We start from the raw sequence: 25,847 nt of genomic DNA on the forward strand, positions 1-25,847 counted from the left end.
CCTCCCATTGTAAAATGCAGTAAATGACACAGACATTTGAGCCACTGCAGGGCGTGGTCATGTGAATCCTTGTGTGTCAGTGAAGTAGAAGTTGCTTGAGCTGCTGTTAACAGGAAACTATTACAGGTTTATTGTACGACACATTGAGTTGTATGAAATGCGTGGTTTAAATAAACACTTGCCATGTCCTAAAAACTCACCATTAAATGACATGAACAGTGTGAGGTTCAATGGAACCAAATTCAAAATGCAGATTGTTCTTGTGAAGTCGCCTTTATGAAACTGGCCCTCTCTTGAATGAACAACAACAAGCAAGAACTTAAATGAGGTAAAACATTTCCCATTATTGATTGTGTAGTGAATTATCTGAGTGCGTCGTCTCTTATCCAATCAACTTGCAGCGATTTGTAGCTCCATGTTTTCCAAAGCGTTTCCAGGACTGGACCAAAAGTAAACCAGAAGGAGCAAAGCTCAGATCACTTTTGTGAAACCTTATCTAGTTATAAAAAGATAAAGATGTACATTCGGGTGGTTCAGAACATAATCGTTTTGGCAGCGTTATTTCCACTGTGAAAATATGAAGCGAAGTATCAGAGACCAATCAGATGTTTCTGACGAGCTCCTCCCTCTCGTACCTTTATAATAAGCCGATGATTCGTACTGCGCTTAGAGAAGACGTTTTTCATCCAGTTTGTCAAAATGATGTTCCTTTTTTTGTTTACGACGCTATTTCTCACACTGGCACGTAAGTATCTATGAATATTTTTAAATAGGATATTTTTATTGTTTGGAGTTTATTATATAAATGTCTGTTGTCTATTTTTCAGGAGGTGCAAAGAACATTCTTGAGGAAAAGTCTGTTAATGTGGGACAAACAGTGACTCTAAAATGTCCTCGTGATTCCTCTGAGGCCAACGCGCTCTTATTCTGGATCAGAATTCTTCCTGGACATTTGCCTGAATCCTTAGGAGGGAAACCGACATTTGATGATCCAACTTCATATGGACCGACCCTCTCCTCCATTAAAACAAAACAAGAACCTGGATCTTTCACACTGAGTCTGAATGAAACAAATCTGAATGACACTGGATTTTACCATTGTGTGAAAGTACAAACTCTAACCAGGAGGATGATCTTTATTAATGCAACATTTTTAAAAATCAAAGGTAAAAGACTGACATCTTGTGTAATTTGTAATCTGTAATTCACACTGTGATCTCTCTCACACTGTCTTCAGCCCCAGACTCAGCCCTGAGTGTGGAGAGTCCAGATCTCTCTGGGGCAGTGGACTCAGGAGACTCTGTGGACCTTCAGTGCTGGGTGCAGACTGAGAACGCTCAGTGTTTTAAGGAGCACATGGTTCTGTGGTTCAGATCTGGACTGGATCAGTCTAGTCCTGGTTTAGTCTACGCTCAGAGGAACAGCTCAGGTCAGTGTGACAGACGCACAGAAGACCAAGGTCCTCACAAATGTCTCTACACTTTCTCCAAAAGCTTGAGCCGCTCTGACACCGGGACGTACCGCTGTGCTGTGGCGGCCTGTGGACAGATCCTCTTTGAAAACAAAACCAGAGTCAAGGTTAAAGGTAATAACAGAAAAAGCTAAATGTTAAAGCTTCATAACAAAGTGTCTAAACAGATTATCCGACCTAAATATAAGATAATCAATGTCACAATAAAAACATATCTTTTATCAGTTGAATTTACCATGATTTATTTATTTTATCCAACAGAGAAAATGATTTGGGATTTGAACAAAGCCAATACTGCCCTTATTCTGCTGAGTTCTATCTTTGGTCTCATTGGTTTTACTTTCCCTATTTGTTGGACCATGAAGAAGCTCAAAAAAACAAACAAAGGCCGCGATAAACAGAAGCTGCAGGTACGACATGTGAGAAGGTAAAGCTAAACATAAAGTGAGTTGAAAGTAACGGTGCTTCTTTCTGACACAGGTGGTGATGAAAAAGGCCAACTGTGAAGCTGCGCTGCACAGGGCCTTTCAAGCAGCAGAGACAGAATCGGTCTACACTTGTGTCTCTTTTGTTTATGTGAAGTAAATCTGTCATTCTGAAAACTAGAGCATAAATATTCTATGGGATATGAATTCTGATGTGAAAAAATGTAACTGGAACAAATCATGTCTGTGTTTTTAATATAGATGGAACTGACTTTTAAAATAGATTCTTATGAACCAAAATAAACCTGCACAACCATTTTGAGACGCATTTGTAAACTGTAAATACATAAAAAAGGTTCTATGGGTTTTATATCTACGAGCTGTAGATTTTGGACTGAAGTGAAAACTCTTCTGTAAATTACTACATAAATATGAGATAAATCCAAATCTAAATATGCGCAGAGCCAGATTGAAATGTGTGGTCTTATTTTGTGACTTCTTAGTTCCAAAGATTTCAATTTCACCCACAAAAAGCAAACATTTGACTTTGAATTTGAGTTAGCGTTTAGCTCAGACGACACTTTTAGATGCTAATTTGTATTTCAAAAGAAACCTCAAAAGGTCTGAACATTCATAGGTGATTTCTAACAACACTTTGACCTAAATTTGGACAACATCTGAAAACATCTGGATGATGAATGGTTTCAGAGCAGAGCAGAGGCAGAGCATCCAACAAGTCCTCCAAATCCATACGACACAAGTGGTCGTTTGTCTTATCCCTGAATTATGACCATATAAGACGTCTACTAAAACAGCGCCCCCACGCTCCCATTGAGGGTATGTAAATTACAAAAATATAACGGCCCAAAACAGTACCGCTGTTCAATTAATAGTATAATTGACCAATTGCACAACCCGTTTAAAGTGCTAAATTGATTTTAAAAGTGGGGGCCCAACCTAACAAGTTCATCTGGGATAAAACAATGACAGGCAATAACCTGGAATTACATGTTAAGTCTCTCATAGAAGGACACAGCGGGCCTAAATAAAATAATAAACACTGGATGTGAATACCTTTTTCAAACGTAGACCTTCACGGACCTTGTGGCGTTTATTGATCGCCCACGAACACCACTAAATGGATGACAATTCTAATTAAGTAGACGTACTATGTAAATAAACAAACAACTGTCCCTTGCCAGAACTGGGACTCACATTGTTAGAGTGATTACCAATCAGGTGTAGATGGCTGGAGGCATTCCGAGTTTGGACCCGGTTAAACGGCTCCTATGTGCAAAGATACGTGTTACTTATGTTATAGTTAGGAATCCACACAACCTACTTGCCTAATCGGCGATATACACAATGAAATAACGCGCTTACGTTCGGTTGTTTGATGTCCGCGCGCTGCATTGACGCCGGGCTCAGACCTAGAGTGGCGGAAGAGAGGAGAGCGGTGAGCTTCCATTCATTCCCTATGCTGCCTGGCGACCGGAAAGAAGCCTCCGAAAATCCATAGGAGAGCGGCGAGATACGGGCGGCCGGAGCGGACACTAGCGTTAAAAAAATTTCAACGCTATGCAAATACAGAGCCATTTCCGGCTGCGGCCACCAACCACAGAACAAGATCTGACAGACACCTGTGCGTAATTGGCTCATGCGCAAAAGCTGCGTCTCAAACCCACCTCCACGCGCTCCTGCACAAGGGGGGCTGGCGAAGAAACTAGAGCAAACTGAGCGACGGAAAGCGTTTTTTTCCCGCTTGGTCTGAGCCCGGCGTCACTCGGAGGACGTCTTGTGACGCCGGGCTCAGACCAAGCGGGAAAAAAACGCTCTACTTCCTTCGCCAGCCCCCCTTGTGCAGGAGCGCGTGGAGGTATCTCACCGCTCTTCTGTGGATTTCCGAAGGCTTCTTTCCGGTCGCCAGGCAGCATAGGGAATGAATGGAATCTCGCCGCTCTCCTCTCTTCCGCCGCTCTAGGTCTGAGCCCGGCGTCAGTGCTCGGACTAGCGGAAGTCATCTCCCCCCCACCAAAATAAATTAATTCATCCTACTACATACTCACAACAACAGTGACACCAAAGCATTACTTACCATTGATGTCTTCGTGAGTCCTTCTTCTCCTCCATATGCGTCACTGCCAACTCCATAAGCTCTCCTGTCACTTCCATCTCTGTCCTCAAACGTCATCGTGTCTCAGACTCCGTGTCATCTGTACGTCCGGTTGTCCGGTGACCGCTGCGAGCCTCGGATCCGCACCGGGTTCCAGTGCATATGATTCGGGTAAATTCTTCTCGTCATCCCGGCAAAGTCGGGCCTCGGCTCCGCTGCTGTTCTCCACAAAGTCCTGCGTCTCTTTCAGAGTTCCTCTGGAGAACGTGCTGCCAAATGTCCGTGATGAAACGGATGTGGTTAATTTCTCCGCAGTTTCGTCATTTAAGGATAAAAAATATAAAACATGACAGCTGTGTTTGGCTCGCGGGTTTTTGAACTAGATTTGACGAGCACTCGCTCCATCCAATGAAAACACGTGAATCAGCTCGAGGGCGTTTGGGCAGGTGAGCCTGCGCTTTGATTGGCTGAAGGGTCAGCTACGTCATAATGTCATATCCAGTAGTATGTCTTAATAATTATCATCATTATATTACAAGCAATCTGAAATAAACTGCTGTAAAGCATTTCTTCTGATCCGTGATTTATATGGACTAAAGCAGAATCTTTGTAGAAAAAAATAATAAAATATAGCGAATGGTATATGGTATGGGGTTTAATGATGATCGCTCGGACAGACGATTCACTGTTCACAAAAATATGTATTTATATATATATATATATCAAAAACTATCATAAACTAAAATCATATGTCATGTTTTTTTTTCTCTGAAGAAATGATTTCTTGATGTAAAAGGTCATATTTTACGCCTTTTCCCATTATCAGTGTGGACGCTCCAAAACATTCTTGAATTGACTCATACCGCCCTGATCAAAAGTGTAAGACCAGCTGAAAAATGGTATTGGGCCTGTGATTCAAGAATGCAAACATTTCTTTCACTAATGTGCGATGATGGTATAGTTTTGCCCTCGAACATGATGAGAAACATGACTTCAAACGTGACTAAATGTTGTTGTTTGCTGGATTAGAGCTGGTCACAGAAGTTTCCGAAGCGCTCTCAGACACATTAGGAGAGGAAACCGTCTATGTTCTTGCATGGAGTTTGCTTGTCACCGATGTTAACCCTCCGTAAGCTGAGCCGAGGAGTGTGGCTCTGTGGTCTATACCATGGGCCCATTTCCTCCTATTGGCTGCATTAAGTCCATGTTCAGAGCATAAAAGACAGCAGACCTTTTCACACCCATATCTGATAACTTATGAAAATGTATTTCACTCTATTGTTTTTATTGAAACTGTGGTCTGGAGGTTCAGTGTCAAAGTGGTCATGCAGGTTGTAATTCATGTTTTTATTATACAAAAAAAAAAAACATTACATGAAAAGCATTACAATGTTACATGTATAACAAGCACAATTCACAAATGGCACATCTACTTTATTATTTTATGACTTTTTGTTACAACATTATTTGTGATAACGATACAAATATACACATTTCATCATGTCAGACGTTCTGTCCAGTAGAATTGTTTCAACAGGTTTGATTCTACTCCACATAAACAAAGGTGACATAAGTGTAGACTGACTCTGTCTCTGCCGCTTCAGTCGTCCGCAACAGTGCAGTTTCACAGTCCTCCTTTTTTGTCATAATCTTTGTTGTGGAAAGAAAATCGGATTATTTTCATAATACACTTCCTACTTTACTTTACACTTAAACCAACTTTCTTGCAGTCATGATAACATTATTTGCTCACAAACAGGAAAATCTCCTTTGCAGTCAATATGTGATGACAAAGGTAAACCCCTTTTCGTCACATATTGACTATTTGTATCGACCATACACAACATAAAACAATGCAAACTTCATACATCAGGCGGATTTGACTTCAGACTACAAATGACTACAGCACTTCTACTGCATCATTTTGGGCTAAAAGAATGTTTCCCTCTTACTGTATGTCAAACTCCGCCTGCAGTACTTGTGTGTTGTTTTTTTTGTTTTTTTTACTGTGGCCATATTTTGGGGGTTTGTTGAGCTTCTTCATGGTTCACAAATGGGACCCATTAAAAAAATATCCAATAATCCATGTGTGGTTTAAATTCTATCACCTGAATCACACAGGGTGAGGGTTTTCTTACCGTAGTTTGGGACAGACTTCTTGGTGTATTGTCACGAGGACAGTTAATATAATCAGAAGCATCTACATAAAATAAAACATGTTAAAAAGCACAAACACGTAAATACGTTACATTTTTGTTAAACAATGTTAATGAAAACTCACCACTGTCTTGTGCATATACTCTCTTCAAACACACACAGAGGACGATGATCACCAGCACACAGCAGGACAACAGGACGGACAGAGCCACAGTCACTGGGTCCAGATCCTGCCCTGGGGGTTGTTCAGAAAATAAATTAGGAATATAGGGTAAAGTATTTAGAAAACATCAGTTTATTCAACCGGTTAAACAATGACGGCACGTTAAAATATTGAAAGATCAGCAGAAACTTAAAAACGACTTTTGAGACAAACATGACTGACCCATCTCCACTCTTGTTCCATCTCCAAACAGTACGTGTCCACATGTGTCCACAGCGCAGTAGTACGTCCCAGTGTCAGAGGACTGTCCTATAGTTTTAGACAAAGTGTAAACACAACTGTTGTTTGTAAAGTTGTACATGACTCCAGTGTTGAGCTCCTCAGATCCAGCTCTGAACCAGAGCACTTTGTGATGCTGTGGACACTGGACTTTTGTGTCGTCTTTGGACTGAAGTGAGCACTGAAGAGACACTGAGCCTCCCGACGCCACTGAAGCTGAGGATGGACTTTGTCTCACATCATGAACACAGTTCTGTGATGTTCTTCTATCTGCATTAGACAAAAATAAGCATAAAATGTGTCCAATGAACTTTAAAATGTATTTTTCAATGGCTTACCATTTACTACCAAGAAGATACTGTTAAAACTGTCAATGTCAGATCCATATAGTTTAAAACAATAGTAGATTGCTTCATCGTCCTTTCTGACATTTCTGATGTTCATAACATGCATATTATCTGTGAAGTTATAACGTTTGTCTTTGAGTGACTCCTTCATAACCTTTTGAAAATATAGTGCAACAATAAACTGCATTGCTTGTCCAGGACTTTGCCGATACCAATAAACCTTACTATTCATTTCATTAGAGCCTGAGCATTTTATCATGACATCGTCTCCAGGTTGAGCCACATTCACAGGTATTTGGTCTTCTACACTTTGAGCTGAAATAAAGAATAAATAACACACAGAATAAACATCATACATATGGTATTACACAGTGGTTTATGTTGTTCATTATAACAGTGTCTGTACTTACACAAAGTGCTCACAAAGATGAAGGCAGTGAGTGGTCCTATCATGGTCTCGTCTGAGGCTCCTGCAGCTCAAATGTGCATTTGACGTTTCCTCGTCTTAAAGTGAGACTTGAAAAGCGGAAATTCTCGTGATTGGCTGAAACCCACATTTTACTCCCCCAACATTAATAAGCGCGTTTCTACTTTAGAATTTAATCTGTTTTCTCTTTTAGACGTAAAACATCGACTGTCAGAAATTTCTGCTGAACAAGTAGAGACTGTAAGTCAGAATAAACCTGATGTGTCACATTTAAAAAGATCTTATGGATGGAAGGTAATTACCATCTTATTTAGAAATAAGATCATCCACATTTAGCAATAACATTCTTTGTGTCTGTGCACAAATATTTGGCATCAGCTGTAAAGTACTGAACTGTGCAACGAGCAGATGGGTATAAATTACAACATTGACAGAAAATGTCTCTATTTTGTTTAAATTGTAATAAATGAACTTTTTTTTTAAAAATAAAACAATGTGTTTAAAATATAAGATACAACTGGATGAATTAAATGTGGAGACATTTATTTAAATATTAAATGAAGAGATAAAGATTTGATTTGAACCAGAGTTTCAGCAGCTTGACTCACGTAAAGCTCCAATATTAAGTGACTTTCTCTGATCTGAGACAGGGAAATTTCATGGCCTAAAACAATATTGTTTTCAATTTTTTTTAATTCATTCACAACTTAGTGTACTTTATAAGTTTCCTCAGAGCAGAGGAGCAACGACAACAGCTCTGTTGAGGGTTATTGGTCAAAGTCTTTCAAAGTCTTTATGATGGAGTTCTTAGAGACTCCTCCTTTTGCATCATACATGTGTCAGCTGTGACTTACATGCTTTGGTTTGTTTTGTTTATTTTCTTATCTGATGTCTTGCTGCTAAAGGTGAACAATAGGCAGGCATCAGAATAAGGTATAGGTTGTTATATTAGTATAATGATGGAGCCAAGCGCTTAACAAAATGGCTTATACTTAAGCCTTTCCTCAATTCAAACAAATGTACAGCTGCTTTTGTTTACAGAATAACTGGCTCCTCAGATCAGGATACAAAGGACAATAAAACACAAAATCCAATTCATTTTCATATCATTAAACTGACACAAACAGCATGTCGGCTCCTCCTCTGGGACCGAGTGGAATCGACCCGTCTCCAGAGCCAGAGTCCCAGACCTCAGCTGAGCACAGGCTGACCTCTGACCTCTGGGAAGGTTCAGAGTCACATAGGAACCAAAATTATCTTTTATCAAAATATAGTTTGTCAGCTGTGGCTACACAAGACATCATTTACATATACTTTTCAAAATAAAGTTTTTTAAATGTATTGTTTCATCTTTACATCTCAACTTGTTTCTAAAACTAAACTGGAGATCATCATATGAGCGTCTGCAAACAACTGTCTGGTGTGACCCTCAGAAACCGTCTAAAGATGTGCAGTTTATTACATTTCAGTAAGTAAAAAGGCCTGTTTTAGATGTGGTGAAAACCAAACTGTTTCCTTTAATGAACTAAATCAAAATCAAGAATCAATCAAGAAACTTTCTGATTTGAAGAAGAAGAACTCACGAGCAGCCTGTAAATATACGGTGTAAAAACAAGCAACATCTGTCAGAAGACGTGTGAGTTTTATGGTTACAAATAATAATAAATTAATTATAAAATCAATAATACAGACATAAAAACGTAAACATCAAATAATACATAATATCACATGAAAATAAAGACACTGGGATTGGCTGCTGCTTTTGGACTGAAGTGAAGATTAAAAAAGGCACTGAGCGTCCTGACCACAACTGTTCAGATAAAAAGCACCTGAGTGGAGTTATTTTTAGAAGCTGAAAACACACCACCGGAAATTGGTCTGAAACAAGACACACTGTTTCCTGCTCTCAATATTTGCATCAAGAAGGACCATCCCATATCTGATTTTATCTGTACATATTTTGTTCAGTGCTTCAGTACATTATTGCATCTACAGAGAAATGAAAGTCCATAAATGTTGAAGCAATAATAATATTGTAATTTTATACAATCTATCAACAAGTCTTCCACCTGAGTCTGTTTCTTTAAGAGGTCGAAGGTCAATGCAACTGAGGAGCTCAATGAGATCAACATTTTTCACTCGTTTGTCGAATTTGAATCATTTTGTGTTTGGAAAAAAGGGTTCTCCAGCTTTACAGTATCAGGGCTAAACACTGAAGTACCACAGTAGTCTTCACACTAAACTGCCAGTTCACCCCCCACACAGGACGGGCTGTGGTGGTCTGAGCGTGGCTGCATCACTCTGAACAAGTGTTGAGACTAAGTTTTCCACCAGCCGACCTCGAACTGCGTAGAGAAACCAAACCACAGAGATCAGCTTCACAGAGAGGAGAGGCTTTTACCGACTGACCAAACTCCAAACCGAACCAGCCGCTCAGAATAGACACGCAATGGGCGTAAACTCCACACTTACGGCGTTTTTTAAGTTTGCATTCATTAGATACATGTCATTGCATTCTGTTGTAGAGGTGCTTCAAATGCATGATGGGAGTGCAGTGTATTTGCAAAGAGTTTTACAGTGTCACACCTTGATACGAAACACAAACCACAACTTTCCATCAAACATGTACAAAGTTGATCGGAGACTATTGTCTTGCACAGGGCAATGGCGGAGCTTCAACTACACAATGTCAACATGCATTAAGTGTATTATATATTATTGAAGTTTACACATGGATTTTATTTCTTACTAAACAGCGATAGATACATTAAACTCTCTTTTTGTCGTCTCTTCAACTCAAATGGTTTGATTTGAGGTGAAGACGAGAGCACCTGCCCAAATGTAGCATAGTTTGTCAGTCAGTGTGAACACATATAAATCAAAAAGTAGAAGAAAATAATAAAGGCTATAATTACCAAAGAAGCAAAACATTTTTGTGCTTACGTTACAAAAAAAGGTAAAAACTCAAAACGCTTCCACATATGGTACCAGTTTTTTTGATAGTCTGATCTGTGAAGATAAAAAGGCCACGACATATGAGGTTTTCAGCTTAGGAGGGTTTGGAGAAAGTAGCTTCAAAGACAAAAACAAAAAAGCAGGTCTTAGAGAATGGTTAAGGCGACATAATGAAACTTTACATAATAAATGACAGATTGGTGTTGGTGCTTTTTAGTCAAAATGGCTTTGTCATGAGAAAATCATCAGTGAATCCTTGTGTGTCAGTGAAGTAGAAGTTGCTTGAGCTGCTGTAAACAGGAAACTATTACAGGTGTATTGTACGGCACATTGAGTTGCCGTGTGTATGAAATGCATGGTTTAAATAAACACTTGCCATTTCCTAAAAACTCACCATTAAAAGACATGAACAGTGTGAGGTTCAATGGAACCAAATTCAAAATGCAGATTGTTCTTGTGAAGTCGCCTTTATGAAACTGGCCCTCTCTTAAATGAACAACAACAAGCAAGAACTTAAATGAGGTAAAATATTTCCCATTATTGATTGTGTAGTGAATTATCTGAGTGCGTCGTCTCTTATCCAATCAACTTGCAGCAATTTGTAGCTCCATGTTTTCCAAAGCGTTTCCAGGACTTTTGTGAAACCTTATCTAGTTTTAAAAAGATAAAGATGTACTTTCGGGTGGTTCAGAACATAATCGTTTTGGCAGCGTTATTTCCACTGTGAAAATATGAAGCGAAGAATCACAGACCAATCAGATGTTTCTGACGAGCTCCTCCCTCTCGTATCTTTATAATAAGCCGATGATTCGTACTGCGCTTAGAGAAGAAGTTTTTATCCAGTTGGTCAAAATGATGTTCCTTTTTTTGTTTACGACGCTATTTCTCACACTGGCCCGTAAGTATCTATGAATATTTTTAAATAGGATATTTTTATTGTTTGGAGTTTATTATATAAATGTCTGTTGTCTATTTTTCAGGAGGTGCAAAGGACATTCTTGAGGAAAAGTCTGTTAATGTGGGACAAACAGTGACTCTAAAATGTCCTTGTGATTCCTCTGAGACCAACACGGTCTTATTCTGGATCAGAATTCTTTCTGGACATTTGCCTGAATCCTTAGGAGGGAAACCGACATATAAAGATCCAACTTCATAAGGACAGACCCTCTCCTCCATTAAAACAAAACAAGAACCTGGATCTTTCACACTGAGTCTGAATGAAGCAAATCTGAATGACACTGGATTTTACTATTGTGTGAAAGTACAAAGTCTAACCAAGAGGATGATCTTTATTAAAGCAACATTTTTAAAAATCAAAGGTAAAACACTGACATCTTGTGTAATTTGTAATCTGTAATTCACACTGTAATCTGTCTCACACTGTCTTCAGCCCCAGACTCAGCCCTGAGTGTGGAGAGTCCAGATCTCTCTGGGGCAGTGGACTCAGGAGACTCTGTGGACCTTCAGTGCTGGGTGCAGACTGAGAACGCTCAGTGTTTTAAGGAGCACATGGTTCTGTGGTTCAGATCTGGACTGGATCAGTCTAGTCCTGGTTTAGTCTACGCTCAGAGGAACAGCTCAGGTCAGTGTGACAGACGCGCAGAAGACCAAGGTCCTCACAAATGTTTCTACACTTTCTCCAAAAGCTTGAGCCGCTCTGACGCCGGGACGTACCGCTGTGCTGTGGCGGCCTGTGGACAGATCCTCTTTGGAAACAAAACCAGAGTCCATGTTAAAGGTAATAACAACTTGTGTTTCATTATATCTTTAAATAATGACATTCTGAGTTATTGTTCATTAATATTGCAGAAGGGAACAAGTGCGTTTGGCAGATGACTGTCATTCTCCTGCTCAGTGTCCTTCTGACCATCAGTCTGATTATTTTAACTGTCCTCATTTGTTCCGTCAAGAGGAAATGTGGACATTGTTTCTTTGGTAAAACATTATTATATCTTATTAAAGAAACTATTGCCTGAATAAAACATTATAACAATACCATTTTATTTCAGTCGCAGAGAATGCAAATGACTCTAATAAAAGAATAACTGAACATAAAAGTCCGCAGGTAAGGATAAAGAATAGATGAACATAATAATGAATTAATTATTAGATTTTTCCCATTTCAATTGAACTATTTTCACCACAGCGAGATGCAGAGCTGACATATTCTGCTCCAAAGTTTAACAAGAAGAAAGCGAAGGTGTCCCAGAGCAGGACGGTGAAGGCAGAGGAGCATGTGGTTTACTCTGATGTTAGAGTCAGACATTAGAACAAACTTGTAAATTATGATTTGTAAAGACACTGTGTAAAAAAAAAAGCATGTCATTTCTGGTCATTTCAGGTCACATCAGTTTTTGATGCTTTGATGCAAAATTCTGCAATAAATGTTGCTTTGATCATCCTTTCATGACTTATTTATCTATTGCCCGTTGGCTGTTTAGGCATTATTTTAGGAACAAGCATCTTTTTTTGGTGGATCAAACCTTAACTTATCCTAAACAGAATTGTGTTTATGGATTTACACAAATGCAGTAAACACACAAGCGGTTCCCCGGTGCATCTGTGGTGTTGAGAGCATTCACGTCGACACAAGTATGAAATTCTAAAGCGACTCGACTTGCATGTTCGTCCAACTTTGACCGTGAAAACCACAACAACATGTCCCTCTGTGGTGAAAGGCGGCTCTTGTAACTTTGAAGCTCTTAAATGCAAAAGGGGCTGAACTGCTTTTCCTTCCTGTCTTCTGTTATCTGTAAGCAAAATGGATTGGGCGACTAATGCTGCCAGAGCAATAAACAATTCAAAACATTGCCTTTCTGTCTGTGGAATCGTCAAAGAGCAAAGGACACGACAAAAAAGCAGAAAACAAATAAATATTGTTCAGTCTGCGCTCATTTAAAGCAGAAACACATTTAACACAAAAAAGGATTATAAAGACAGTAGAGCTTTGTGTTTACTCTCAACTAGTTTCTGTGTCGGTGAACAGCACCAACCAGCAGAGCAGTTAGAAGTACTTTCACACATAAACCACAAAGCACCTTCACACAGCAGGAGCCTGTGCAGCGTGAGCTGATGCATCAGAGACCACTGGCTTCAGACACATTCATGCTTTCTGTCTTTGTTCTTTATCTTTTCTTAGTTAGAGGAAACAAGTGGTTATCTATCAACAAGATCAAACCAACAAAATACATTAATACTATAAGATGTGCTTCCAGACTTGTTTTATGTGTAGACCTGCTGCTTTCCAAAACAGACATGTAAATGTTTGCGAAGCATCAGAAATGTGTTAGTTGTGATATTGTGAAAGTATCTGGTGTTAAACTAAAGATTAGGTCTACTCAGGCGGTATTTGTGTAGGAGATTATTGTGCCAGTGATTTTATAGAATGGTCAAATAAAATGTATTTTATTATATACAATATTTAAAAACATGTGTAATAATAATAATAATGACCAGGTACAGGTTTCTGTTTGGAGATTTCTGTCTCTTCCATATAACTGTATTAGCCCCAGCCCTCCATCTGAGATCATGACGTCATCACAATCTGAAACATGAACCACTTTTTGACATCTTTCTGAGAAACATAATTAGACTTGAGTTTGTTCATGCTGACAGAGAAGACAGTGAACTTTGAGAGAGTTTTTTGGTTTCTATTTGTTTCATGTGGATTCTCCAGTAACAACAGAGATAATATAGCATAAACATCAGGGGATTCGTTATTTTACAAGGGGCCACATGAGTAACCTCGTTCGAGGGCTGCATCAACGATAACTTGAACTCATTTCAGCTCAACTTCCTCCCATTGTAAAATGCAGTAAATGACACAGTCATTTGAGCCACTGCAGGGCGTGGTCATGGTGCCTCTGATGCACCGCGACACAGTTCAGTGTGAATGTGATGCAAAAGAGTCGCAGCAAGTGGTCCATGGACAAATCATATTAATTATGGACAGAGAGTTGAGGGCCCACAGGCTGATGTTTGCAGACCTCTGGTGTAGAGCAGTGGTTCCCAAAGTGGCGTCAGGACCCCCTGGGGGGTTGCGGGTCAATGAAGTGGGGGTCGCCACATTATGTTGAGCATTTTGAACAGCCTATTTATGTGAAATTAAGTCAAATATCAAAACACAGTATCCAAACTAACATCATTGAACCAGTTTTGAAATGTTTTGCTCCTTACATTCTAATAATTACATTTCACTGATGGTCCCGAGTTGTCGGCTGTGGGATTTCGGGGGTTGTGGCCTGAAAAGTCAAGACAATTGTCATAATATGAAAATAATAATATTGCAATTTTCTTTTGCTTTGTAATAACATCACACGTATAACCTCTATTAGATAAAAAATTAAACTGCATTTAGACAGTTGCTATAGCTACCTCCATAGATTTTTTTCTCCATAGTTTTAAAGTACAGGCTCTTTAGTTGTTGTGACGTCACATGACTGTAATATTGGAGATGGATAGTATTTGCCAGCAGTCTCCTGAACCCTTAAATACCGGTGTTTCAGATTGCATAATGTTTTGGAAATGTTATTTTCACTGTGAAGATATGAAGCGAAGAATCACAGACCAATCAGATGGTTCTGACGAGCTCCTCCCTCTCGTATCAATATAATAAGCCGACGTATTATAAAGCACGTGCAGGAGACGATATTATCCAGTTGGTCAAAATGATATTGTTCCATTTTTTATTTGCAGCGCTTTTTCTCACACTGGCACGTAAGTATTAATAAATATATTTTGAAAAGGCTATATTATAATGTTAATGTTTAGAGTTTGTTATATAAATGCCTGTTGTTTATTTTTCAGGAGGTGCAAAGGACATTCTTGAGGAAAAGTCTGTTCATGTGGGACAAACAGTGACTCTAAAATGTCCTCGTGATTCCTCTGAGGCCAACGCGCTCTTATTCTGGATCAGAATTCTTCCTGGACATTTGCCTGAATCCTTAGGAGGGAAACCGACATATGATGATTCAGCTTCATATGGACAGACCCTCTCCTCCATTAAAACAAAACAAGAACCTGGATCTTTCACACTGAGTCTGAATGAAGCAAATCTGAATGACACTGGATTTTACTATTGTGTGAAAGTACAAACTCTAGCCAAGAGGATGATCTTTATTAATGCAACCTTTTTAAAAATCAAAGGTAAAACACTGACATCTTGTGTAATTTGTAATCTGTAATTCACACTGTAATCTGTCTCACACTGTCTTCAGCCCCAGACTCAGCCCTGAGTGTGGAGAGTCCAGATCTCTCTGGGGCAGTGGACTCAGGAGACTCTGTGGACCTTCAGTGCTGGGTGCAGACTGAGAACGCTCAGTGTTTTAAGGAGCACATGGTTCTGTGGTTCAGATCTGGACTGGATCAGTCTAGTCCTGGTTTAGTCTACGCTCAGAGGAACAGCTCAGGTCAGTGTGACAGACGCGCAGAAGACCAAGGTCCTCACAAATGTCTCTACACTTTCTCTAAAAGCTTGAGCCGCTCTGACGCCGGGACGTACCGCTGTGCTGTGGCGGCCTGTGGACAGATCCTCTTTGGAAACAAAACCAAAGTCAAGGTTGAAGGTATTTAACAGAAAAAGCTAAATCTGTTAAAGTTTCATAACAAAGTGTCTGAACAGATTATTCAACCTAAATATAAGATAATCAATGTCACAATAAAAACATATCTTTTATCAGTTGTGTTTACCATGATTTATTTATTTAACCCAACAGAGAAAATGATTTGGGATTTGAACAAAGCCAATACTGCCCTTATTCTGCTGAGTTCTATCTTTGGTCTCATTGGTTTTACTTTCCCTATTTGTTGGACCATGAAGAAGCTCAAAAAAACAAACAAAGGCCGCGATAAACAGAAGCTGCAGGTACGACATGTGAGAAGGTAAAGTTAAACATAAAGTGAGTTGAAAGTAACGGTGCTTCTTTCTGACACAGGTGGTGATGAAAAAGGCCGACTGTGAAGCTGCGCTGCACAGGGCCTTTCAAGCAGCAGAGACAGAATCGGTCTACACTTGTGTCTCTTTTGTTTATGTGAAGTAAATCTGTCATTCTGAAAACTCGAAGAACATAAATATTCTATGGGACATGTTTTCTGATGTGAAAAAAATGTAACAGGAACAAATCATGTCTGTGTTTTTAATATAGATGGAACTGACTTTTAAAATAGATTCTTATGAACCAAAATAAACCTGCACAACCATTTTGAGACGCATTTGTAAACAGTAAATACATAAAAAAGGTTCTATGGGCTTTATATCTACGAGCTGTAGATTTTGGACTGAAGTGAAACCTCTCGACCACAACTGTTGTGATATTTTTAGCAACTTTCTTTCAGCTGAAAACCCTCCGGATATTGGTGTGAAAAAGGTGTGTTAGCATCACATCCAGAAGAACTGCATCTATTCAATCATTCAATCCTGTCAGTGTCCAATGAGAAAGTGAAACAATAAACATCACAAAAAAACGTCAAACTAAAGAAAGCTGTGTACATTTTTTTTGTGCAATATCTTACATATAATTGTGTTCACTATTGTGTGTTTCAGCAAAAATGCGTCAAATGTGTCATTAAGTTACTGTGTGGAAAACTGCAACACCTGCAGTGGCGCTTATGGCCTCTAGGGGGATGAGTTACTCAGTACTGCTTTAATATATGAAAACACTTATTCATCAATCAAACTCTTCTGTAAATTACTACATAAATATAAGAGAAATCCAAATCTAAATATGGACTGAGCCAGATTTAAATGTGTGGTCTTATTTTGTGACTTATTAGTTCCAAAGATTTCAATTTCACCAACAAAAAGCAAACATTTGACTTTGAATTTGAATTAGCATTTAGCTCGGACGACACTTTTAGATTTCAAATGAAACCTCAAAAGGTCTGAACATTCATAGGTGATTTCAAACAAGGCTTTGACCTAAATTTGGACAACAGCTGAAAACATCTGGATGGTTCATGGTTTCAGAGCAGAGGCAGAGCAGAGGCAGAGCAGGGGCAGAGCAGAGGAAGAGGCAGAGCTGAGGCAGAGGCAGGGCGTCGCAACAAGTCCTCCAAATCCATAGGACACAAGTGGTCGTTTGTCTTATCCTTTAATTACGACAATATAAGACGTCTACTAAAACAGCGCCCCCAAGCTCCCATTGAGGGTATGTACATTACATTTAACCCAATTCAGAAAAAACTTTATTGTACGTAATGCATCTGACCAACTCTGAGACGATTCCAAAAATCAAACGCAAGGAAATGAATCACAAACTTACAAAATTAAGATAAGATAAACCTTTATTCATCTCACAAAGGCCCCAATTGCAATGTATGTTAGGGCAAATAGCAGTCCCAGGTCTTCAGCCTTGCCACAGCTGTGGAGGAACTGAACATCCAGCTGTGCCAAAGGCTCTCCAAGCGCTCTGCGCTATAACGCATCACACCTCCCCAACCGCAGCAGCAGGCAAGTTAGGTTATCGCCATATTACTCACAACAACAGTGACACCAAAGCATTACTCACCATTGATGTCTTCGTGAGTCCTTCTGCTCCTCCATATGCGTCACTGCCAACTCCATATCTTTCCTGTCCACTTCCATCGCTGTCCTCAAACGTCATCGTGTCTCAGACTCCGTGTCATCTGTACGTCCGGTTGTCCGGTGACCGCTGCGAGCCTCGGATCCGCACCGGGTTCCAGTGCATATGATTCGGGTAAATTCTTCTCGTCATCCCGGCAAAGTCGGGCCTCGGCTCCGCTGCTGTTCTCCACAAAGTCCTGCGTCTCTTTCTGAGTTCCTCTTGAGAACGTGCTGCCAAATGTCCGCGATGAAACGGATGTGGTTAATTTCTCCGCAGTTTCGTCATTTAAGGATAATAAATATAAAACATTACAGCTGTGTTTAGCTCGCGGGTTTTTGAACTAGATTTTACGAACACTCGCTCCGTCCAATGAAAACACGTGAATCAGCTCGTGGGCGTTTGGGCAGGTGAGCCTGCGCTTTGATTGGCTGAAGGGTCAGCTACGTCATAATGTCATATCCAGTAGTATGTCTTAATAATTATCATCATTATATTATAAACAATCTGAAATAAACTGCTGTAAAGCATTTCTTCTGATGCGTGATTCATATGGACTAAAGCAGAATCTTTGTAGAGAAAAATAATAAAATATAGCGAATGGTAGAGTTTAATGATGATCGCTCGGACAGACGATTCACTGTTCACAAAAATATGTATATATATATATATATATATATATATATATATATATATATATATATATATATATCAAATTATAAACTAAAATCAAACGTCATGTTTTTTTTTCTCTGAAGAAATGATTTCTTTCTTTTCTCTGTAAAAGGTCATATTTTACGCCTTTTCCCATTATCAGTGTGGACGCTCCAAAACATTCTTGAATTGACTCATACCGCCCTGATCAAAAGTGTAAGACCAGCTGAAAAATGGTATTGGGCCTGTGATTCAAGAATGCAAACATTTCTTTCTCTAATGTGCGATGATGGTATAGTTTTGCCCTCGAACATGATGAGAAACATGACTTCAAACATAACTAAATGTTGTTGTTTGCTAGATTAGAGCTGGTCACAGAAGTTTCCGAAGCGCTCTCAGACACATTAGGAGAGGAAGCCGTCTATGTTCTTGCATGGAGTTTGCTTGTCACCGATGTTAACCCTCCGTAAGCTGAGCCGAGGAGTGTGGCTCTGTGGTCTATACCATGGGCCCATTTCCTCCTATTGGCTGCATTATGTCCATGTTCAGAGCATAAAAGACAGCAGACCTTTTCACACCCATATCTGATAACTTATGAAAATGTATTTCACTCTATTGTTTTTATTGAAGCTGTGGTCTGGAGGTTCAGTGTCAAAGTGGTCATGCAGGTTGTAATTCATGTTTTTATTATACAAAAAAAAACATCACATGAAAAGCATTATAATGTTTATTATTACATTTATAACAAGCACAATTCACAAATGGCACATCTACTTTATTATTTAATGACTTTTTGTTACAACATTATTTGTGATAACGATACAAATATACACATTTCATCATGTCAGACGTTCTGTCCAGTAGAATTGTTTCAACAGGTTTGATTCTACTCCACATAAACAAAGGTGACATAAGTGTAGACTGACTCTGTCTCTGCCGCTTCAGTCGTCCGCAACAGTGCAGTTTCACAGTCCTCCTTTTTTGTCATAATCTTTGTTGTGGAAAGAAAATCGGATTATTTTCATAATACACTTCCCACTTTACTTTACACTTGAACCAACTTTCTTGCAGTCATAACATTATTTGCTCACAAACAGGAAAATCTCTGTTGCAGTCAATATGTGATGACAAAGGTAAACCCCTTTTCGTCACATATTGACTATTTGTATCGACCATACACAACATCAACAAATCATAAAACAATGCAAACTTCATACATCAGGCGGATTTGACTTCAGACTACAAATGACTACAGCACTTCTACAGCATCATTTTGGGCTAAAAGAATGTTTCCCTCTTACTGTATGTCAAACTCCGCCTGCAGTATGTCAAACTCCGCCTGCAGTACTTGTGTGTTGTTGTTTTTTTTGTTTTTTTTACTGTGGCCATATTTTGGTGGTTTGTTGAGCTTCTTCATGGTTCACAAATGGGACACATTAAAAAAATATCCAATAATCCATATGTGGTTTAAATTCTATCACCTGAATCACACAGGGTGAGGGTTTTCTTACCGTTGTTTGGGACAGACTTCTTGGTGTATTGTCACGAGGACAGTTAATATAATCAGAAGCATCTACATAAAATAAAACATGTTAAAAAGCACAAACACGTAACAACGTTACATTTCTGTTAAACAATGTTAATGAAAACTCACCACTGTCTTGTGCATATACTCTCTTCAAACACACACAGAGGACGATGATCACCAGCACACAGCAGGACAACAGGACGGACAGAGCCACAGTCACTGGGTCCAGATCCTGTCCTGGGGGTTGGTCTGAAAATATTTAGATACTGTGGTGAGGGTCAAGTATTTAGAAAGCATTAATTTATCCAACCGGCTGTTAAGCAATGACGGCGCGTTAAAATATTGAAAGATCAGCAGAAACTTAAAAATGACTTTTGAGACAAACATGACTGACCCATCTCCACTCTTGTTCCATCTCCAAACAGTACGTGTCCACATGCGTCCACAGCGCAGTAGTACGTCCCAGTGTCAGAGGAGTGTCCTATAGTTTTAGACAAAGTGTAAACACAACTGTTGTTTGTAAAGTTGTACATGACTCCAGTGTTGAGCTCCTCAGATCCAGCTCTGAACCAGAGCACTTTGTGATGCTGTGGACACTGGACTTTTGTGTCGTCTTTGGACTGAAGTGAGCACTGAAGAGACACTGAGCCTCCCGACGCCACTGAAGCTGAGGATGGACTTTGTCTCACATCATGAACACAGTTCCGTGAGTTTTCCTCATCTGCGGCAAAAAAAAATAAAACATGTCATCAGTAGTTCCTAAATAACAATAAAATGTGGTCTGGTTTACCATGAACGATCAGGAAAGTGCTGCCGATTAAGTCTTGTACATGTCCTGTCTTTTTTTGACAATAGTAGATTGCTTCATCGTCCTTTCTGACATTTCTGATGTTCATAACACACAGATTGTCTTTTATTGTGAAGCTAAAACTCTTGTCTTTAAATGAATCTTCATAATAAACTTCTGCAATAAACTGTATTGTTTGTCCAGGAATTTGCCGATACCAAGTAATTCTACTCCTGTATCCATCGGAGCCTGAGCATTTTATCATGACATCGTCTCCAGGTTGAACCACATTCACAGGTATTTGGTCTTCTACACTTGGAGCTGAAATAAAGAATAAATAACACACAGAATAAACATCATACATGAGGTATTACACAGTGGTTTATGTTGTTCATTATAACAGTGTCTGCACTTACACAAAGTGCTCACAAGGATGAAGGCAGTGAGTGGTCCTATCATGGTCTCGTCTGAGGCTCCTGCAGCTCAAATGTGCATTTGACGTTTCCTCGTCTTAAAGTGAAACTTGAAAAGCGGAAATTCTCGTGATTGGCTGAAACACAAATTTACTCCCCCAACGTTAATAAACGCGTTTCTACTTAACAATTTAATCTGTTTCTCATTTAGATGTAAAACATCAAATTCTGCTGAACAAGCAGAGACTGTAGAAGAAGAAGAAGAAGATCTTTATTTATATAAGTCGGAATAAACCTGATGTGTCACATTTAAAAAGATCTTATAGATGGAAGGTAATTCTGATTTTATTTAGAAACAACACTATCCACATTTAGCAATTACATTCTTTGTGTCTGTGCAAAAATATTTTGGTTTAGCTGTAAAGGACTGAACTGTGCAAAGAAAAGATGGGTTTAAATTACAACATTAACACAATTTATTTAAATATTCAATTAAAAGCTAAAGATTTGATATGAAACAGAGTTTCAGCAGCTTGACTCACTTAAGGCTCCAATATTAATGGACTTGCTCTGATCTGATACCGGGCAAGATTTAGGAAAGTACGTGGCCTAAAACAATGTGTTTTTCTCTTTATTTAATTCATTCACAACTTTAAAAGTTTCCTCAGAGCTGGGGTAAAACGACAACAGCTCTGTTGAGGGTTATTGGTCAAAGTCTTCACAGAGTTCTTAGAGACTCCTCCTTTTGCAGCATAAATGTGTCAGCAGTGACTTGTATTTTGGAATGTGAGCGTCTACGAACAACTGTCTGACACAGTGTCACCTGACCCTCAGCAACCGTCTAAAGGTGTACAGTATATTGCATTTCAGCTGCTAATTAAAAAAGCCTGTTTTAGATGTGATGAAAACCAAACTGTTTCCTGCAGATGTGACACGGTAGCCCTTTGCGCTCCTGCACGTAGTGACTGATGAGGTGAGAGCATAGACTGTAAAAAAAAACGTCTTATGCTCACTCCTCCCCATTTACCATAATGACCACGGCCGTAGGGGAATTCATGGCGGATTTACAGACTCCCCCTCCCCAGCTCTGACGAAGCATGTTCCTAAAAAGGACATACGGGCGGGATTTTCACCGTAGACTCGGCCCTTGCGTGACGTGTAGCTCGCGCTGCTCCAATGCTAACGGTCCGAGCCTCATAAAGTACGAGATTTCAAAAATTCATATTACGAAAACCAGCCTGGTTTCATATATTGTGATTAACCCAGCGTTATCTCAGGCGGAATATCTAGCCTAGTCTAGCGTTTTGACAAAATTGAAACCAGGCGTTAAAGTTGTTTTAAAGGTGTCTAAACTCCAATGCTTTTCAATGGGGGCCTAGTGGCGATATGGAGGTACTACAGCAATGGCGGAGCAATGGTGGCCCCCACGTTCGTGGTCAAAAAGCAGGGCAGCCAGCGGCCATTGGGTGAGAGGGCGCACTATAAAAAGGAGGGTTCGCTACGCAGCCGGCTGAACACAGGAAGCAAGGGCTTCCACTGTTTAGGCCGGCTACTTTGGGCCAAACATGCGGTTCAGTGGCCGAATTTGTGCGCGGAAAGCCAGCAATTCAATAGCGCTTTCGGTGAGTTAAGTGACAACATCTTTTACTTTTAGTTGCATGTTAGCCTAAAACCTGGTTGTTTTTAGCGCGGGGTCCAGTGCGTGTCCTGCTCTCCGGGTGCTGTCACCATGGGGGAGGGTCGCAGCCCTGTGTCACGCAGGAGCGCGTAATGTGAGCGCTTCGCTTTTATCCCACGGTACGTTGTTAGACGCTTCACAGACCTTATGTAGCCTTCGAATTTATGTTGAACTAAAACTTAACCTTGTCAAACAGGGTCCTTCCTTCTGAGCAAATGCAAGTCTGTTCATCGCTATGTTGATTCCCCATCGCAACCCTGCACAGCCCAAATTCAGAGACCTCTTTGATAGCAGTGGTCTGTTAGGGCCGAGGGCTTCGGACTCACACCGCCCCTCGTCAGTCCCCTCATCCATTGCTGGACCGTCACTCCAGGCAAAAGGTGTGATGGACACGTGGGGCTGCTGAATCTGGGCCGCCAGCCGTTCCGCAAGGACTTGACTAGCCATGGATTTTCTTTGTTTTTGTTTTGTATTTTAATTTCAACCTGCAAGGTTTGTATTTGCACCGCTCATGTAACCTGCTCTTAACTCAAATGAACTGAAAATATATTTAAATCCAAAGTAATAAAAACAATGTATTTTCTTATTAACCTGTCTCTGTCCTACCTAGTCCAACGAACCTGAGTGCCCTTAGCGTGGGGTAAAGTCAATACTGGGTTCTCTGACCCACAATTCAGAGTGGCGTTGTGATCACTGTAAAGCAATGCAGTTAACAAGTGGGCTACTGCCTCGGTCTTCTACACAATGAACAAAATACAATCAAGAAACTTCCTGATTTGAAGTTGAATAAATCAAAGTAGTCAGTAAAACAGAAGAAAAGCTCATGAGCAGCCTGCCAATATACGGTGTAAAAAGCAAGATCTGTCAGAAGACATGTGAGTTTTGTGGTTATAAATAATGATGAATTAATGATAAAATCAATAATACATAAAAGTATGTAAAAGTACACATAATATCATATGAAAATAAGGACACTGGAATTGGCTGCTGCTTTTGGACTGAAGTGAAGATTAAAAAGGCACTGAGCGTCCTGACCACAACTGTTCAGATAAAAAGCACCTGAGTGGAGTTATTTTTAGAAGCTGAAAACACAAACCGGAAATTGGTCTGAAACAAGATGCACTGTTTCCTGCTCTCAACATTTACATCAAGAAGGACCATCCCATATCTGATTTTATCTGTACATATTTTGTGCAGTGCTTCAATACATTATTGCATCTACAGAGAAATGAATGTCCATAAATGTTGAAGCAATAGTAATATTGTAATTTTATGACGTGAAAACAGGAAGTGACCTCCCTCTCTCCTGGTGCAGCTGAATTGTTTTCAGTGAATTGTTTGCCTTTTTCAGCGAACCACGTTGTTTTTCTGGATACTTTTGTACGTCTTTACCGTGTTTTTGTGGAGGTTTGGTGGATTTGTTTACTTTGAGAGTCCAAAATGGTCCTGAAGAAAGCAGCTTTTTGAAGGTAAACAAACTGCTAGCTTATTAGCTAAACCCATTTTAGACAAACATCTTCTTCTGAGACACTGAACAGTGAAGAGGCACCAAGAGCCCCCACACCTGCAGCACGGAGGAGGCGTCACAAGAGGAGCTACAGGAAACAACAAAAGGGACCAACGAGGAGATGGTGATAGACTGTGGAGGGAGCTGTGCAGGAGGAAGAGGAAGGACGAGGTGGAGCTGACCAGTGCAGGACACCACGCTCTGAGACGGGGACAAGCCCAGGAAGCGGTGCACCGTTTCAGATGATCAGAGGAGACAGAGGGCAGCTACAGTTTCTCCATCCTCCAAGGTCATGCGGGTGGAGTGGCTGAAGGACAACGAGATCATCGACCCGGCCGAGGACAGGAACTTCTACATCACCGTGGACACAACCTGATCATCAAGCAGGCGCGTCTGTCCGACACGGCCAACTACACCTGTGTGGCCAAGAACATCGTGGCCAAGCGCAAGAGCTCCACCGCCGTGGTCATCGTCTACGGATTTCCCATCAACCAGTGCTCCTCCTGTGACCAAAACAGTGAAGATGGCGGCCGCGACACAACGATCTTTCACCAAAGAAAAAAAAAGAGTGGAAAAAGAGTGGTGCGCACTGAATGGGTGCTGCTGCTTTCTCATCGAATGCAATTTCTCCATCTGTGAGATCAATAAAGTTCCATCTTATCTTATCTTATCTTATCTTATACAATCTGTCAACAAGTCTTCCACCTGAGTCTGTTTCTTTAAGAGGTCGAAGGTCAATGCAACTGAGGAGCTCAATTAGATCAACATTTTTCACTCGTGTGTCAAATTCGAATCATTTTGTGTTTGGAAAAAAGGGTTCTCCAGCTTTACAGCATCAGGGCCAAACACTGAAGTACTACAGTAGTCTTCACACTAAACTGTCAGTTCACCCCCCACACGGGACGGGCTGTGGGGGTCTGAGCGTGGCTGCATCACTCTGAACAAGTGTTGAGACTAAGTTTTCCACCAGCCGACCTCGAACTGCGTAGAGAAACCAAACCACAGAGATCAGCTTCACAGAGAGGAGAGGCTTTTACCGACTGACCAAACTCCAAACCGAACCAGCCGCTCAGAATAGACACGCAATGGGCTTAAACTACACCCGTACAGCGTTTTTAAGTTTGCATTCATTAGATACATGTCATTGCATTCTGTTGTAGAGGTGCTTCAAATGCATGATGGGAGTGTAGTGTATTTGCAAAGAGTTTTACCGTGTCACACCTTGATACGAAACACAAACCACAACTTTCCATCAAACATGTACAAAGTTGATCGGAGACGATTGTCTTGCACAGGGCAATGACGGAGCTTCAACTACACAATGTCAACATGCATTAAGTGTATTATATATTATTGAAGTTTACACATGGATTTTATTTCTTAC

The 25,847-nt window shown here is 40.1% G+C and overlaps 2 protein-coding genes across 2 annotated transcripts; both read right to left on the minus strand.

Moving 5' to 3' along the window:
• Nucleotides 1-5,491: 5,491 nt before the first annotated feature.
• LOC306963587 (uncharacterized protein) lies at nucleotides 5,492-7,408 on the minus strand (the record flags this gene model as incomplete). Its single annotated transcript, XM_079557163.1, has 6 exons — nucleotides 5,492-5,659; nucleotides 6,148-6,209; nucleotides 6,291-6,401; nucleotides 6,552-6,878; nucleotides 7,181-7,270; nucleotides 7,366-7,408. The coding sequence occupies 6 exons, from the start codon at nucleotides 7,406-7,408 to the stop codon at nucleotides 5,555-5,557; spliced, it is 738 nt and encodes a 245-aa protein (XP_079413289.1). The 3' UTR covers nucleotides 5,492-5,554.
• Nucleotides 7,409-19,373: 11,965 nt separating this feature from the next.
• LOC306963588 (immunoglobulin gamma-1 heavy chain-like) lies at nucleotides 19,374-21,324 on the minus strand (the record flags this gene model as incomplete). Its single annotated transcript, XM_079557164.1, has 6 exons — nucleotides 19,374-19,541; nucleotides 20,062-20,123; nucleotides 20,205-20,327; nucleotides 20,473-20,799; nucleotides 20,869-21,186; nucleotides 21,282-21,324. The coding sequence occupies 6 exons, from the start codon at nucleotides 21,322-21,324 to the stop codon at nucleotides 19,437-19,439; spliced, it is 978 nt and encodes a 325-aa protein (XP_079413290.1). The 3' UTR covers nucleotides 19,374-19,436.
• Nucleotides 21,325-25,847: the final 4,523 nt, after the last annotated feature.

The sequence above is a fragment of the Gobius niger genome (genome assembly GCF_951799975.1).
Source record: "Gobius niger genome assembly, chromosome: 5".
NCBI classification, from domain to species: domain Eukaryota; kingdom Metazoa; phylum Chordata; class Actinopteri; order Gobiiformes; family Gobiidae; genus Gobius; species Gobius niger.